Below are 14,221 nucleotides of genomic sequence, written 5' to 3' on the forward strand. Positions count from 1 at the left end.
AATCACGGTCATAGTTTCGGTGGCTCACCCTGTCATAGGATCGGGAACGTTCCCTCCTGCGCTCGCGGTAGTAGTGGCTTTTCTTCTTGTATTTCCGAGCGTCTGGACTTTCACGCGATCGGCTGTAAGAAGGAGAGGAGCTTCTGCTACGAGATCTTCTCTTCTGTCCGCTGTATTTGTAGTCGGAACTCTTTCCATACACTTGTCCTTTAGAACTTTTGTGAGAGCCATAATTTTGTTTTCGTGGAGGGGAATCGCTACGACTTCGGGAATGACTACGGGATTTTGACCCGCTTGATGTAGAGTAACTTTCGCTTTTCCTAAAAAGGGTTTAAAGAAATGGCTTAAAACAGCTTCACCAATAAACACACCGCTTCTGTAATTCCTAAAACACCAGGAAATAAACGGTTAGCACAAGGATCATGAACTAGAACTACAGTCATGTTACACTAGATAAAGGAGGGGGAAGGAAAGGCAATACTGCTGGGGAGGAGGGTATGAACGCAAACATATTGCTATGCTGTACAGGAACACAGTACTTGGTTTTAAAAGATAAATCTGGGCACTTAAAGTGACATTAAACCTTGCTCAAAAAACTCCACATGCGTTTCAATTCCTTTTTTTTTTTTTTTTTTTAGAGAGCGTCGCCGCATCACCGTCTCCGCCACCCCTGCACGGGTGCCTATATCAGCAAAGCAGCTGCTGTGGAGGCACCCGTGTGTGCGTTCCTGGCCGTGCGTGCAGTAGCCATGTGCATCCATAGGCAGACCTGCGGCAGGCCACGCTCATAGCGCCTGTGTCCTCAATCTCCTCCCCCGCAACCAGGACGTCCGGAGCATTGTTTTGGGGACCAGCAGCACAAGTGTACACACAAATTTTATTAAAACTGGAGCAGGCAGAATCTGGAGCGGATTTGCACTGCAGCCAATCAGCTTCTCTTTTTCATTCTCAAATCTTACCTGAACAAACTGAAGAAGCAGATTGGTTGCCATGCACAGCTGCTCCAGATTTTGATGAATTCCCCTTACTGCCTTTACCACCACTTTAAAGAACTCTGGGGAAAATGTATTAACCCTTGCAGTGGGGCTACCCCTGCACATCAAGGGTTGGCAGGTCGTTTTGTCTAGGTGCTAAAAAGTTACCCACCCGAACCCCCGAGCCAGTCTGCTTCTCCGGCCACTGAAACGCGTCACCTCCACTGCACAAATGGAATGTTCCTCAGCGCCCTCACGTCTATACACTGGTATAGAATGCTATGACACGAGGATTCTTAGACCACTGCAGATGGAGAGGCTCGAATGATTGGCTGAGTATAACTTTTTTTAGCTCTTCGACACAAATGAGTAGTTAATCCTTGCAGTGCAGGAGTAGGCCGACCGCAAGGGTTAATACATTTTCCCCAGCATTCTTCTTTAAGGTAAACTCCAATGATTTTCACATGACGCCTTACTACTGTGACTCACATTTTTTGCATAGGTTACAGTTTTTCCCAAGGCAGCATTTAGAATTGTACCCACCCATCAAGGTAAAGCGAGTGTCTTCAGATACAGCACACTACCCAGCAAGGTATATTCACCTTTCCACACTCCCATCCAAGGTAAGCACTAGTGTCAGAGCTTACCCAGCATTACCCCCCCACCATGTAACAAAGTCCATGCCTGGCAATAAGCTCAGTTTTTCTTCCTTTGCCGGGCCAGTGGGCTATTAGAAGAAACAGTCAATTGCCCTGAAGAGATGAGCGCCTTTAAACTAGCAAACGTGAACAAAAAACCCTTCATCTTTAATACTGATGTGCTGGGAAGAATGTAACCTACAGCTTTGTAGACCAAATTTTTATATTTTAAAAACAGAGGCTCCACAACTCACCTCTTTTTTGGAGACCCAGATCGAGAGTGGGACCGGGAATAGCTCTTCTCTCTGCTTCCGCTTCTGCTGTGCCTTCCTTTAACAACGCTGGAAAACAAAAACAAAAAAAGGCACTTTTTAATCCAAGCTTTAGCAGGATCTGCCCTCCAAGTTAATCCTTGGCATCATCTAACAAGGCAAGCAGAGCATACAGACCGAGATGTCGTATAAAAGTTTTCCAACCGGAATCTTTATCCCCAATCATTTATAAGGGTAGTAAAGTGGACTAAAGTAAGCTAGCAGGCAGTTCTAAATGCATCTTACACATGGCTTCAGCTGTGGTCTATATGCCCAGAAACTCATGGCACCGACATCAACTCTAAATTAAAGAAGCCAATTTAGACTGATAATCCTGCATCTCACTGCTGGTCAGTGTGGACAACCATCAAATCAATGGGTGTTTGTATAACCGAATGCCTGATGATTTCAGTGCTTCCAGGGCACTCTGAAGATACCTCAAGCTGTAAGACCCTTTCACACCCGATGCCAACCTACATCACAGATTCAGGTCAACAGAAATGCATCCATCACAACTTAATACCCCGAGTAGGTCTATGGCAGCAGTCACACAGTTGAATAAGTGATTCTGGATAGCTATGCAGAATCACTTACTCAACTGTGTGACTGCTGCCATTCCTAGCCACAACCCCTTCCCCAACAATTTGGCCTTTAGGTATTCCTGCACTCCAAGAAGGACTGACTGGGTGGTTGTGGGCCAGAGTGGAATACACCAATGTCTAAAGCTTACCCATTAACCGGACTTGCCGATGAAGACTTTTTTGTTCCATCTACTTTCCTTTTGGCATTTTTCAGTGCATGCATGGTCATCGGTGAAGACTTGTTCATTTTCCCGTCCTTAGGAGACTCTGCAAGACAAAAACAGTTGTTAGCTTTGGAAAGAAAAAGGAGAAAGAAAAAAAAGGAAAGAATGAAAAGCACACATCAAGACTGGTTGGAACACTACATACCAGTTTTTATGTTTGGAGAGAATTCTGGACCATTGTCCAGCCTTGGAGTTCCATCAGGGAGCAATCCTTTTGCCTTGGCTTTTGCTTCCTCGAGCTGCAGCTTTCGTTTATCCACTTTGCTTTCCAAAACAGTCATGTCAGCCTAAAAATCAGAGAGTGAGAACAGAAGCAATTTTAGAAAGCAGCATTAGGAGTACTGACCGGGCCAAACATAGGCACAAGAATAAAAAGGCAAGGTACCTTTTTGCGGGTATAAAGCTTTAAAATCTGAACACAAATCTCCTGAATGTCTTCTTCAGTAGCACCAAACAGAAGGAACCAGTGCGGGCGATTTGGGAGACCAATCTAAAAGAGATTACAGTAAACTTTAGTTCACATATACACATTCTGATCATTGATTTTAAATGGAATGACCTAAATCAAGGCACAGGATGCCATACCCCTGAAAATGGTATATCATAAAATTTAGAAGAGTTGGGGTTTTTTAGGCAGCCGACTGACAACTTACAAACCAAACATTTGTTTAGAAAATATAATTTTATTTGATTAAAAAAATTCTGATCATAAAAGAAAAAGCAACACTGAACACACTAACCTCTAGTGTTCTTGCAGCCAGATAGATACAAGCGCAAGCAATAGTCTCCGGGTGGAATCTTACAAATACATCTGTGCGAAGGCTGTCATTCATATAGTTCCTGAAATGATAAAAATGGAAGAATCGCACACTTACAACTGCTCTAGAACTATACTTAAGTGTTACTAACAATCTACCGTTTGGGTGCCCAGTCTCAATTATGGGGAGCAGAGAGTTGAACTGTGAAGGATGGAGAGTCTATTATAACTGAAGTGTATTCATGCATACATAGCTGTGATCACAGTTACAGTACGGCCTTTAGAACTAGCAAGGCTGTTGATCAATGTCCATACTGAGGTCCAAATCCTATAGCTGAAACAGTCCATTGGCAAAATGCGGTCATATAAGGGTGTCAGTTATTATAGGATCCACTTGTGTGGAGGAACTGGAAGATGTCCATGTATAGTTCAGGTCTGCATTTTCCAGGGGAAAGCAATGATATGCTGCAAAACACTGTAAAAAAATTCTAAACCAGTTAGCAGTCAGAGGCTTAAAGCAGAATTACTTAGGCTATGGCCATTCAAATATTCTTATCAAGCAGCAAATAAGCTTTAAAATACATTTTTACTGACAATGTAGCTACAGCCATCTTGGAACAACTGATCCTTGAAGTTCAACTTAAGCCATGGCTCAGAACTCTGCTGTTCCTGCTTTGTGTTTGCATTAGACATTGAAGGCCTGCAGGCTGTCAAGTCATTGCTGTGAGGTGGTAGAGCAAAAGCCACTACTGAGAATAGAAGAGTACCTTTCCTCTGAGGATAAATAAATAATTCCACAGTACCTTCAACTACAAAAAGGTCAAAAGGGCTTATTTTAAAGCTCATTTATTGCCTGTTATTATATGTAGAAATTTTAAATGTCCATAGCTTGGCCACAGGCTCACTTTTTAAGGAAACATGTACCGAGAAGACTTGGGCTGACAGATGGGATCCGAGATGGTTTTTTTTTTTATTTGGGAGACGTATGCAGTGGCAGCCAAGGCATCTCACAGCACAGGTTTCCTTTAAAATAGGACCTAAAATGTACTAAAGCCACATATCAGAACATCATTTACTAGGAAGTGTAAATTGTCTATTCAAATATCTGATTTGACAAACACTACTAATAGTAAATTTTGCTGATCTGACATTTCAAATCTAAAACAATCTGTGTGGCCAGAATAAGACATGACATTTCACAGAACTTTATAAAAATATGGAATTCTGATGACATGATTAACACCAGTATGTATGGTAAATGTGCCCCCCCCCACATGCCTTTGTATCGTTCTCCACATGGGATTTGAAAGTGTATGGGATGCGGGCCAATTTTTTAGCCTTATGTGAAGCTGCAATAAAAAGGAAACTAAAGCAGTGTGCCCCAATTTGATTGGATGAAAAGTAGACCTAACCCAACACTGCTGCAGCTCAAATGCCAGCAAGGACTTGATCAATACCTGCAGAATCCCCTTTTAATTCTAAACTCAGAAGCTTTACATGCATCCTCGTTTTCTGTGCAAGGGAAGATTAAAGTGTAACTCCACTTTTGCAGTCTAATTTCAGATAGATCTATATTTTTTTTCCCTCTCCTTCTGGTCTGTCAGATGTTTCTTTAGTGAAGGCCTTTGAACAGATTGAAGGCTACTCTGAAAGTGGACAAACTGAGCTGCTTCTCATTAACATACAATGCTTTTAAGTTTTCTTAAGCTGGCCATACACTGTTTTATATTTTTTGTTTTTCCGTTCAACCCGCAGGCTGAATGAAAAAATAAAATAAGATTCCTCCATCGGCTATGAGCGTTGATCGAGGAATCTCACGATGTCTTCACTGTATTCTGACAGCGGCCGCTAGCCACAGTCAAGAGTACCCGAACACAGCTCATTCGCTGTTAGTTCAAAGATTTTCTGACCAGCTCCTTCAATCAGCTAATTGAGGGACGGTGGCCGAAAGGGTGCCAACAGTGGCACCCCGGTGTGAATTTTGGCCGGTTCATCAAGAATTGGATACAATTCCCAGTGTGGCCAGCTTAACCATTAAGTATAGACATTGTTCAGATAAAGTTTACAACTGATAATGAAATCTGCCAGCACAGTACAGACAGCGATCTAAAGTAAACATAACTTCCACAGCCCCCTCCTAAACATTACACAGGGAGAAAGCTAGGTAAAATATTTAAAGGAAAATGCACTTAAAAATGTAAGCTATACATTCCAAGTATTTTTCCAAGTCATGCTATAGGAATGTAACAAATATATACAGTTATCCCAATTTGGGTGCAAAAGTGGAAATATACTTTATGCTTTAACTCTCTATATGGTTCTTAAACTTCACCACTGTCATACACAAGAATGTAAAAGTAAAGGCTCTGGCATGCACAGTGTGGATGGAAGCACAAGAGGCAGGGGACCAATTTCTACTCAGGAAGATAAGGTCCCATGTACTGCCCAAGAACCATGAAGGCTTCTCAGGGATCAACGGGAAGATTAACAGGGCCTTGTGCTGTTGCTACTTTAAACATTTTATATATTTGTGGAGAAAAATATGAAGGCATGGAACATACAGTGGTCTTTAAGGTTCTTACAAACAAAATTAAATGAATTTAGCTTAAAAAAGGACATTGGTGACTTGAATCCCCCATAAAAGGTTTTTGTAGAAATCTGCAGGGGAAGCTGTCCCACCCTTGCCTCACCCACTGCATTATAAGATATATAAATATGTGGCCTTAGGAATCTTGCACAGCAATCTCACTGCCATGGGGATAGTTCAACCCACTAGCAATCTGACTTTTGTTAAAATGATCTGTCAATCCAAAATAGAGTAGCTACTTAACAGAAGTGTAAAATACAGTGAATTATAAATATCTTAATATTAAGGATATAACAGAACAAAGCAGTGTAAATTCCATTGTAAGAACAAGCATGAAAAGAAAGAAAACCACGTGGAGCGATGAGCCCCGTCAATCCGCTGTAGATATACCACCTGACCAGAGGCAGCCTTCTTTGTGGGGAACCTGCTTGGGACTGACTGAAGACGGCAGCTATCCGTGCACCAAAGCGCTTGGACAGCAGAGGAGAAGTCTTAGTCACTTACCCTCAGAGGCTAGCCTTTGATCAAAAGAGTACAGAAAACACAGTTAAAACAGGCTCTCCATCCATTTAGCACAAAAGTACCAGACAGTTCAATCAAATACTCCCCACCACCCTCCCCCTTACAACATTTTACCCAATTATCAACAATAATGGCATGGCACATGATCAATATTAAAAGACCATTAGAAATAGGACGTCTGACGATTCATGACATGCACAAAGATCATCATCAACACCCTCTTAAAAATACATTACGTATAAAGCTTTGAAGCAAAAGACGCACACATAGGCACCATGTGATACCTACTCAGAAGCCATTCATGACTTTAGAGACACTCTTCACCCTGCCCACTCAGGACTGTGCAAAGCCCACTTCATGACCATTATATTCAGTACTCCCCTGCTGACAGAGGGGGTGACATCACTTCTCCCCCTGAGCTTTGAAACAATTTTTAGGTGGCACCTGTAGCAGAGGAAAGGGCTCCCAGAGTAGTACAGCATTCTCACAGCTTTACAGACAGCGTCACTTTGTCCTGAATGGGGAAGGCAATTGTCTCCAAGCATTGGTAGTACCTTAAAGAGTTTTTAAAACAGCCCCCCCTCCCCAACAAAATATGATGTCCTCAGATATGGAGGCTGCATTCTTTTTGCCTAATGATCCTGCCAGAGTGACAAGACTCAATCCCTGTACTGAGTATATGGAGGAGCAGTGTTGCTCTAGCACAGGAAGTGTTAGGACTACAGAACTTCCCTTGCCCCCATCATTGCAAATTTACGAGGTTCCTGTTAGGCCGGAGGAAACACAATAAACCGGTCGTTGGGTGGCGACGCCCCTTTTATTTTAGTTGCAGGTGATGAGTTTTCTGTTTTAGGTGGGTGGATCCCATCTCTCTGATACTGCCCTGGACGACTTGGGAAAAAACAGCTAACAGATTTCCATTTAGCGCACAGAAGTCACAAGGACATGAATTTCTAGCAGGAACAACATGTGGTTTTCTGTATGTGTAGAAAATGTGCATTTGTACATTTAAAGTGAATAAAAAGAAAACTAATGCAGCCACCACATCCAAGGACTGGACATTATAAGTCTTGATGTACCTACATTTCCATGACAAATTCACTTTAAATCTAGTTCAGATCACTGGATATTTACACACAGTTGTCACTGGTCTATAGTTGTGGCTAAAATGGACAGTTAGAGCCTAATGTACAAGCATTTTCTTACAGGAGACTGAGCCAGGGCTAGAATGCATTCGTCCCAGAAGACACAGCTCCAGGTACCAGTAAGAAAACGCTGACACATCGGGGCTATAAATCAGTAATTCTGGGCGACAGTATTAAAAATCAGAACACTTTCGGGTATTTTACTTGCTATTCAAAAGCCATGAGATGAGTCTTGAATAGGCGCCAACACTGGCACACTTAATATCGCTCCCTGCTCTTCTCTCCAAACATGGCAAAGCTGAAGCGCTTCTCAATCAGATCTTCTAAGTCAACAGCTGCAATCAAGTGAACTGTTAATGCCTTTGGGGCCGCCAGGGTGTGCGAAGCAATGCCCTACGTTTCCCGCAAGCCATGAAGAGTGTTAACCGTATAGCCAATCTGTTTGATGGATACATGAGAACAAGTGACTCACCATGATGTCTGGACAAGATGCTTATTGCGCTCACACTCCAATACTTGAAGATACATCATAATAATCTGAAAAACAAAAAAAGAAGATTTCAGAAGATTAGAAGGGGGAACGTGGGAACATCAATTCACACAACATTCACAGAACAAACTCAGACTCACTTTGTGGGGGTGCTTCACATGGACACAAAAACCCAATTCCTTTAGGATCCGTCTCTCAGCTTTAATGATTTGGTTCTTCAAGTTCACATAGTCCTGATCCAACACCATTGGTGACGGTTTCCTACAGAAGAACACATTCAGTATTTCAGGCCTCAGTGTAGGAACCAGATGCAATAAATCAAACTCTAGCAAAAGGGCAGGATTAGAAGTGTTTTCTTTTTGGGATTCTTAAAAACAGTTCAGCATCGGTATAAGTGGCGATTGCTTGGCCCTGTCAAACACGCATAGGAGGTTTCTGAACCAACCATCCAGTATCTACAAGCAGTCAACGTTGCCTCTACCAAAGGAGGGACTATTGGTATTGCAAATGCTTGGCCATGGCTTACATTCAGCACATCCTCCCCTGTTAAAGTTGCACTATAGAGCTGCCTAGATACAGAACACTTTGTTTGGGAATCAACCTGGTTTTATACACCCGAAACCAAAAACGAACCCGAACGCTTTAGTAAATGCATTTATTTGTTTTTTCGGTGCAATCTAATGTGCTCTTATGTTATAGTTTTATACACACACCTCCTGATTATATGCAGAGCTTGCAAGAATGCATTTCTGGCAGATTAACAGGTATTTTCTGTACTTACAGGGTGTCTAAAAGGGATAGGAAGATATGTATTGCAGAGATATGCACCTATAGTTTAGCAATACTGCCCAACCTTGTTGGTTTAGACCCCATTCACGCTGAGCTACATCACTCAGCTTTCAGCTGAGCGACATTGCAGTTTGTCGCACTTTCTTTGGCAGTCTATCAAAGCCTATTGATAGACTGCTGTATAATAATGTATAATATAATCATAATCCTGTATAATAGTAATAAATAATATTGAGGCCAAATCGCACAGAATCAGCTGGAAAGATAGGTCATGTTCGAGCGACAAGCTACAGGCGACATTGAGTTGTGAGACGTGACCAGCTCCACTTCAATGCATTGGATGAGCTACATTGAGCGATTTGTCAGCGGAAAATGTGAATGGGGTCTTAAGGTGCATGCGTCAGTTGTGGAGTTACTCCAGTGACATTCCCCTAATCTATATTTAGCATTTTCTCTGTATTGAGTTCGATTTAAGGATATGCGAGACTGGCAATTGTAAAATGATACCAGTGCCAATCACCACACAGATCATTTAAAAAAAAAAACACACCTTTTAATAGCCTTAAAATGTGATTAAAACATAAGCTCAAAGGGTCCCACAACGTCAATCTAAGCACCATATAATGGCCAGTATTAAAAAAGTGTTAGTAAAACTTTGCTGAAAATTAGGTTTTAGAGCAACCCGATTGAGAACTTACTGCTTCTCTCTTAACTGTCGAAGTCTGTGAAATACATTAATCACATCCCTGATGCGCCTTGGTGCCTCCTCAATTTTGGATGCCAAGTGGAGACAGGCCATTGAAACATGCTAAAAATAAAATACAATTAAAGCATTTATGGTTTGCTTATAAAAAGGAAATGCAAAACAGAATGTAAACAACTGAAATACAATTGTTTATAATTATAAAGGCGTGGGATAAAGCAAAGAGGCTTCTTTCCCTTACCTCCATAGAATGCTTCACATAGGATTTACTGTAGAAGAAGCGCTGAAATAATACTTGTCCTGTAGCCATTGCCACCTGGTAAACATAAAAATTTAAAATCGTTTAGGCAAGATTTCAGTTATCCAGAAAAAAAAAAAAAAAAAAAAACACCTGAAATACATATTTATAAGGTAGTGAATGTGACATTGACCACGGTTTGAGTCAGGGGTCAGCACGCAAAACAAAGATCTGCATTGAAGTCAATGGAGGCTGTTCACACCTTTGCGTACAGATCAGCAGCACTAAAGTCAGCTTTCAAATGCAACTCAAAACTAGCATTTGTTAACATCCAACTTTTCAAGTAAACATTGCTTTTTCAGGGAGAAACTAATATATAGACTGCAGTTGACAGAAAACATTAACGCATCTCTGTGACATTATACAAGAGAGCAATGTGTACCATAAGCAGCAGTCACACGTCATCCGGGTTCCCAAGGCAATGAGGAAATCAAGGGGAGGGACGGTGAATCAGTTTTGGCAATGCGACGATCTGTATGTTCCTGTTGAACAGGGTTGTATCGGTTTCCCAGAAACAGAACAAAAGAGCAGCTGCTTGAGCGATTACATCATGTCCCGATGTTTCTACCTCCCTCTAGCAGCCGGCTCCAGCCACTTCCTGAATGGCGTCTTACGCAACTAGCAGTACGCATAGAGCTGTATTAATAACCACTCACATGGACAGACACGCATAGGCTTCCACACCTCACCTTTATAATTGGCTCATTTCTTCTTTAAGCAGCATATTCCTATACCCTTGAACGGGCGCCAAATACACCTCTACTATTTTTGGCAATGCACAAACCAGTCACAATAATGTGTTGTGGTGTGCCATCACACGTGTGTATCCAGCCAGAGCGGACAGTCACTTTACTGAGTAGTGAGCCAGCTCAATAAAAAGGAAATTCCCAAAACCTGGAGAACCACTTTTGTGCAGCCTCAGAGGTCAGTACCTGGTTCTTAGTGAACCACAAGATCACCGCTCCCAGCAATGCAGAATCAAATGCTTTGGACAGCTCAATTATATGCCAGCATTTGCCAAACATGGGGGGAATTTATCAAAAAAGTGGAGCAGACAGAATCTGGAGCAGCTGTGCATGGCAACCAATCAGCTTTGAAAATGAAAGAGAAGCTGATGGTTGCCATGCACAGCTGCTCCAGTTTTGATAAATTCCCCTCATGGTCTCCAAGCCTTCATTGACATAGTGTTTCCCCCCCACTGTTTGCCATGCGGAAGACAGCACGGCACGAAAAATCTAAAATGTTTACAACTGCACGGATCCTGCTAGTTGGCGGCTATTACTATAGCCGTGAACGTGCAAAATCTGCCCCTGAAAATCGCACTTGGACTATTTTGTTGGACACGCAGTTTGGTACCGAGCGGTCCCTGCAATAGTCTGAACAATGCACTGAGGGGAATTTATCAAAACTGGAGGAGACAAAATCTGGAGCAGTCGTACATGGTAACTAATCAGCTTCTCTCTTTCATTTTCAGATCTTAACTGAACAGAGAAGCTGATTGGTTGTCATGGGCAACTGCTCCAGATTTTGATAAATTGCCCTCATGTTTTTTTTTTTAAGGTTTAGAGCAGTTCCATGCGCGAATTTGGCCGTACCACTCATGTAGGAATGGAGCCTTACTTGCTAAACACCTCAAAGAGTAAATTAAAAATGTTACTTTTACAAAATAAATTTTTAAGTCATATCAGTATGTGATCAGAAATAACTTCAGAAAAGGCCATTTTAAAAGTGGAGGGTACCCAGCACAAAGAACTCTACACAAAACCAGATTGTCAGCAGCTACAAATATACAATAAAAATCAGGTGCAGTTGATGGGTAAAGCTCTGCTTGTGTACGGCCCGGATAATGAACCTGTTTACAGAAGGAGACAGAACAGACAAGGAAGATTATTATGTCTGGCTGTCCTGAAAGCCTCATTAGAGTGTCTGCAATCCTTCCACCACCTCCAGGTCACACCGCTCCACATCCTAAAACAAATGTGTGAAAAACAGGTCCACATACACCCTGAAAAGCGATCACTGAGGATAATATCTGTGAAGACCAGAAGCGATCATCCATTTTGGACAATCTTAATTCCTATAGAGATGCCATGAAACGGTCTTACAATGAATGGGGAGGGTCAGTACTTGCATAGTAACACTGAATGAGATTTGAGATGAACAATCATTTGGTTATAACTAGAGGTGCACCAAAATAGAAATGTAAAAACCGAAACAAAACCAAAATAAAAAAAAAATTGTCAGAAAATGTCAGACCGAAACAAAAACAAAAAATGTATTTTAATTTTTTCAATATCTTATTTGTGTTTATTTTTTATAAACTTTAAGAGAACACAAAGTCCTTTGTCATCAATAAACAGGAATCCTCTATCATGAGTGTTCCTGTTCATTGATAACATGGACAGAGTATGTTTACCATGTCCACAATCATGAATGAACAGGAGGTGATGTAGATCACTTCCCATTCATAATTGAGGTTATAGTAACCATACTCTGTCCTCAATTATGTACAAACACTCAGCGATCACTCAGTTTGCTCTTGCTCTCCTTCCCGACACGCTGTCAGAGGAGGCTGAGCAAGCGGAGCAGGGAGGAGAGCCCAGCCTCCAGTGACAGCAGGGGCTGTCTCCGTCCCCACACCACTCTGCGATAGGCAACGTGGGAGGAGAGACACCAGCCGGTCACATCACTCCCCTCCCGCAGCGCTCGGCTGTCACTTTCCTCCCCGCTGGGACACAGAGCAGCGCCCAGCGGGGAGGAAAGAAACCAGGGATGTGCCGCTGTATCGGCAGGAAAAATGGCACTTTCGGCCAATATGTTTGGGCGGCCGATATATTGGTGCATCCCTAATTATAACATCTGTAAGGCCAGGTATGTGGCCACTGGATTTTACCATCTCCTTAAATTTCCCCAACAGCTCCATTAACACAAAGGCCTTCCAATGAACTATACATCTTGTATAAACCCATCCACAGGAAGCTGCACAGCTGCCACCACAAACTTCCCAGCCGGTCCACCACCTTGGACTTTCTCTGTGCACACCATTCATACCCATGTAGATCTTTTCTAGCATCCCAAAGAAAAACAGCCTCTTCCATCTGCCTGAATGGGATCAGCTCACTGCACCCACAGAAGAACCCAGGGACTGGCTGGAGAGTTTGCAGCAGAGGTCGTCTGGCTCCCTATGGGTCACACGGCAAGGATCTTAAAGAGTGTGAACAGGAGAGTAAAAGTTCCCCATACACATTACAGTCCGACTGTGTAAAATGAGGACCAGCCTAGACTATACAGGCAATGAGACAACCCTGGGGTGAGGAAGAGGCAAGTTAGGCCCCATTCACATTTGTGAATGAGGCTGATCGCATAAGTCTCATGAATTCCTCTGAGACACTTGTGATCTGCTGCGGGGCAGGAGGCGCTGTACAATACAGTGACAACAGCCATTCGCATGTTGCAATTACACAGGCTGCAATTACCTGGGGATGATCTCACACCTGGACACAAACATCTTGTGAATGAGATTTCAATGTGTATGTGAACCAAAAAACAAAAAGGTTACATATTGCAGTCCTTGGATGTGGTGGCTGCATTAGTTTCTTCCAGGCTTTTTTTTATTTCCGCCAGGTAATCCTGCGAATGACACTTCCTGCCTCTTCATGTCTACACTCATTTCTCCATTGTATCTATACAATGTAGGGACTGCCAAATGTTTCACCTAGGCGATAATGATGTACATCCAGTTCACAACTGCCTGGGATACTCAAGTCCCCCCCGCAGGCTTTGGGGCAATCTACAGCGCATGCGCCACAGCATATCAGGTGAACAGCTGCAAGAACCAGAAGAGACAGCCGGCTCCCCATAAAATAAGAGAAGATGGCGGCTCACAACTGGGTGAGCATTGGATTATTAGCAGAAGGCTGGGTTCACCGAGCATGTTTATTAAAAAGGTAACCCAACAAGATAAAGGGGGTGAATTTCCTCTTTAAGGTCTCACCCCATCAATAAAAAAGGAGAATATACAATCAGTCCAATGTGTGACCAGCGTTTACACCAAGGAGAGGGAATGGGGATGTTTGTTCTCCAATCTATAAACCAAACTTCTCCTATGGACAGCAAGAGAAAAATGTACAGTCAATGTCCCCATACAGGCCACAGACAGACCCCCCCCCCCCCCCCCGCAAAAAAAAAAAAAAAAAAGACAC

At 42.6% G+C, this 14,221-nt stretch overlaps 1 protein-coding gene across 1 annotated transcript in view; it reads right to left on the bottom strand.

The window, feature by feature from the left end:
• CCNL2 (cyclin L2) overlaps window positions 1-14,221 on the bottom strand; it is an 18,584-nt gene that overhangs the window by 522 nt on the left and 3,841 nt on the right. The window contains exons 3-12 of the mRNA XM_018553077.1: window positions 9,963-10,037; window positions 9,717-9,826; window positions 8,370-8,490; window positions 8,212-8,276; window positions 3,469-3,568; window positions 3,114-3,218; window positions 2,874-3,015; window positions 2,654-2,771; window positions 1,867-1,953; window positions 7-320 (exon numbers count right to left, since the gene is read on the bottom strand). Coding sequence (XP_018408579.1) covers window positions 7-320; window positions 1,867-1,953; window positions 2,654-2,771; window positions 2,874-3,015; window positions 3,114-3,218; window positions 3,469-3,568; window positions 8,212-8,276; window positions 8,370-8,490; window positions 9,717-9,826; window positions 9,963-10,037 — 1,237 coding nt within the window. The remainder of the gene's footprint in view (window positions 1-6; window positions 321-1,866; window positions 1,954-2,653; window positions 2,772-2,873; window positions 3,016-3,113; window positions 3,219-3,468; window positions 3,569-8,211; window positions 8,277-8,369; window positions 8,491-9,716; window positions 9,827-9,962; window positions 10,038-14,221) is intronic.

This window comes from Nanorana parkeri, unplaced genomic scaffold (assembly GCF_000935625.1).
Source record: "Nanorana parkeri isolate BGI_ZX_2015 unplaced genomic scaffold, ASM93562v1 scaffold109, whole genome shotgun sequence".
Taxonomy (NCBI): domain Eukaryota; kingdom Metazoa; phylum Chordata; class Amphibia; order Anura; family Dicroglossidae; genus Nanorana; species Nanorana parkeri.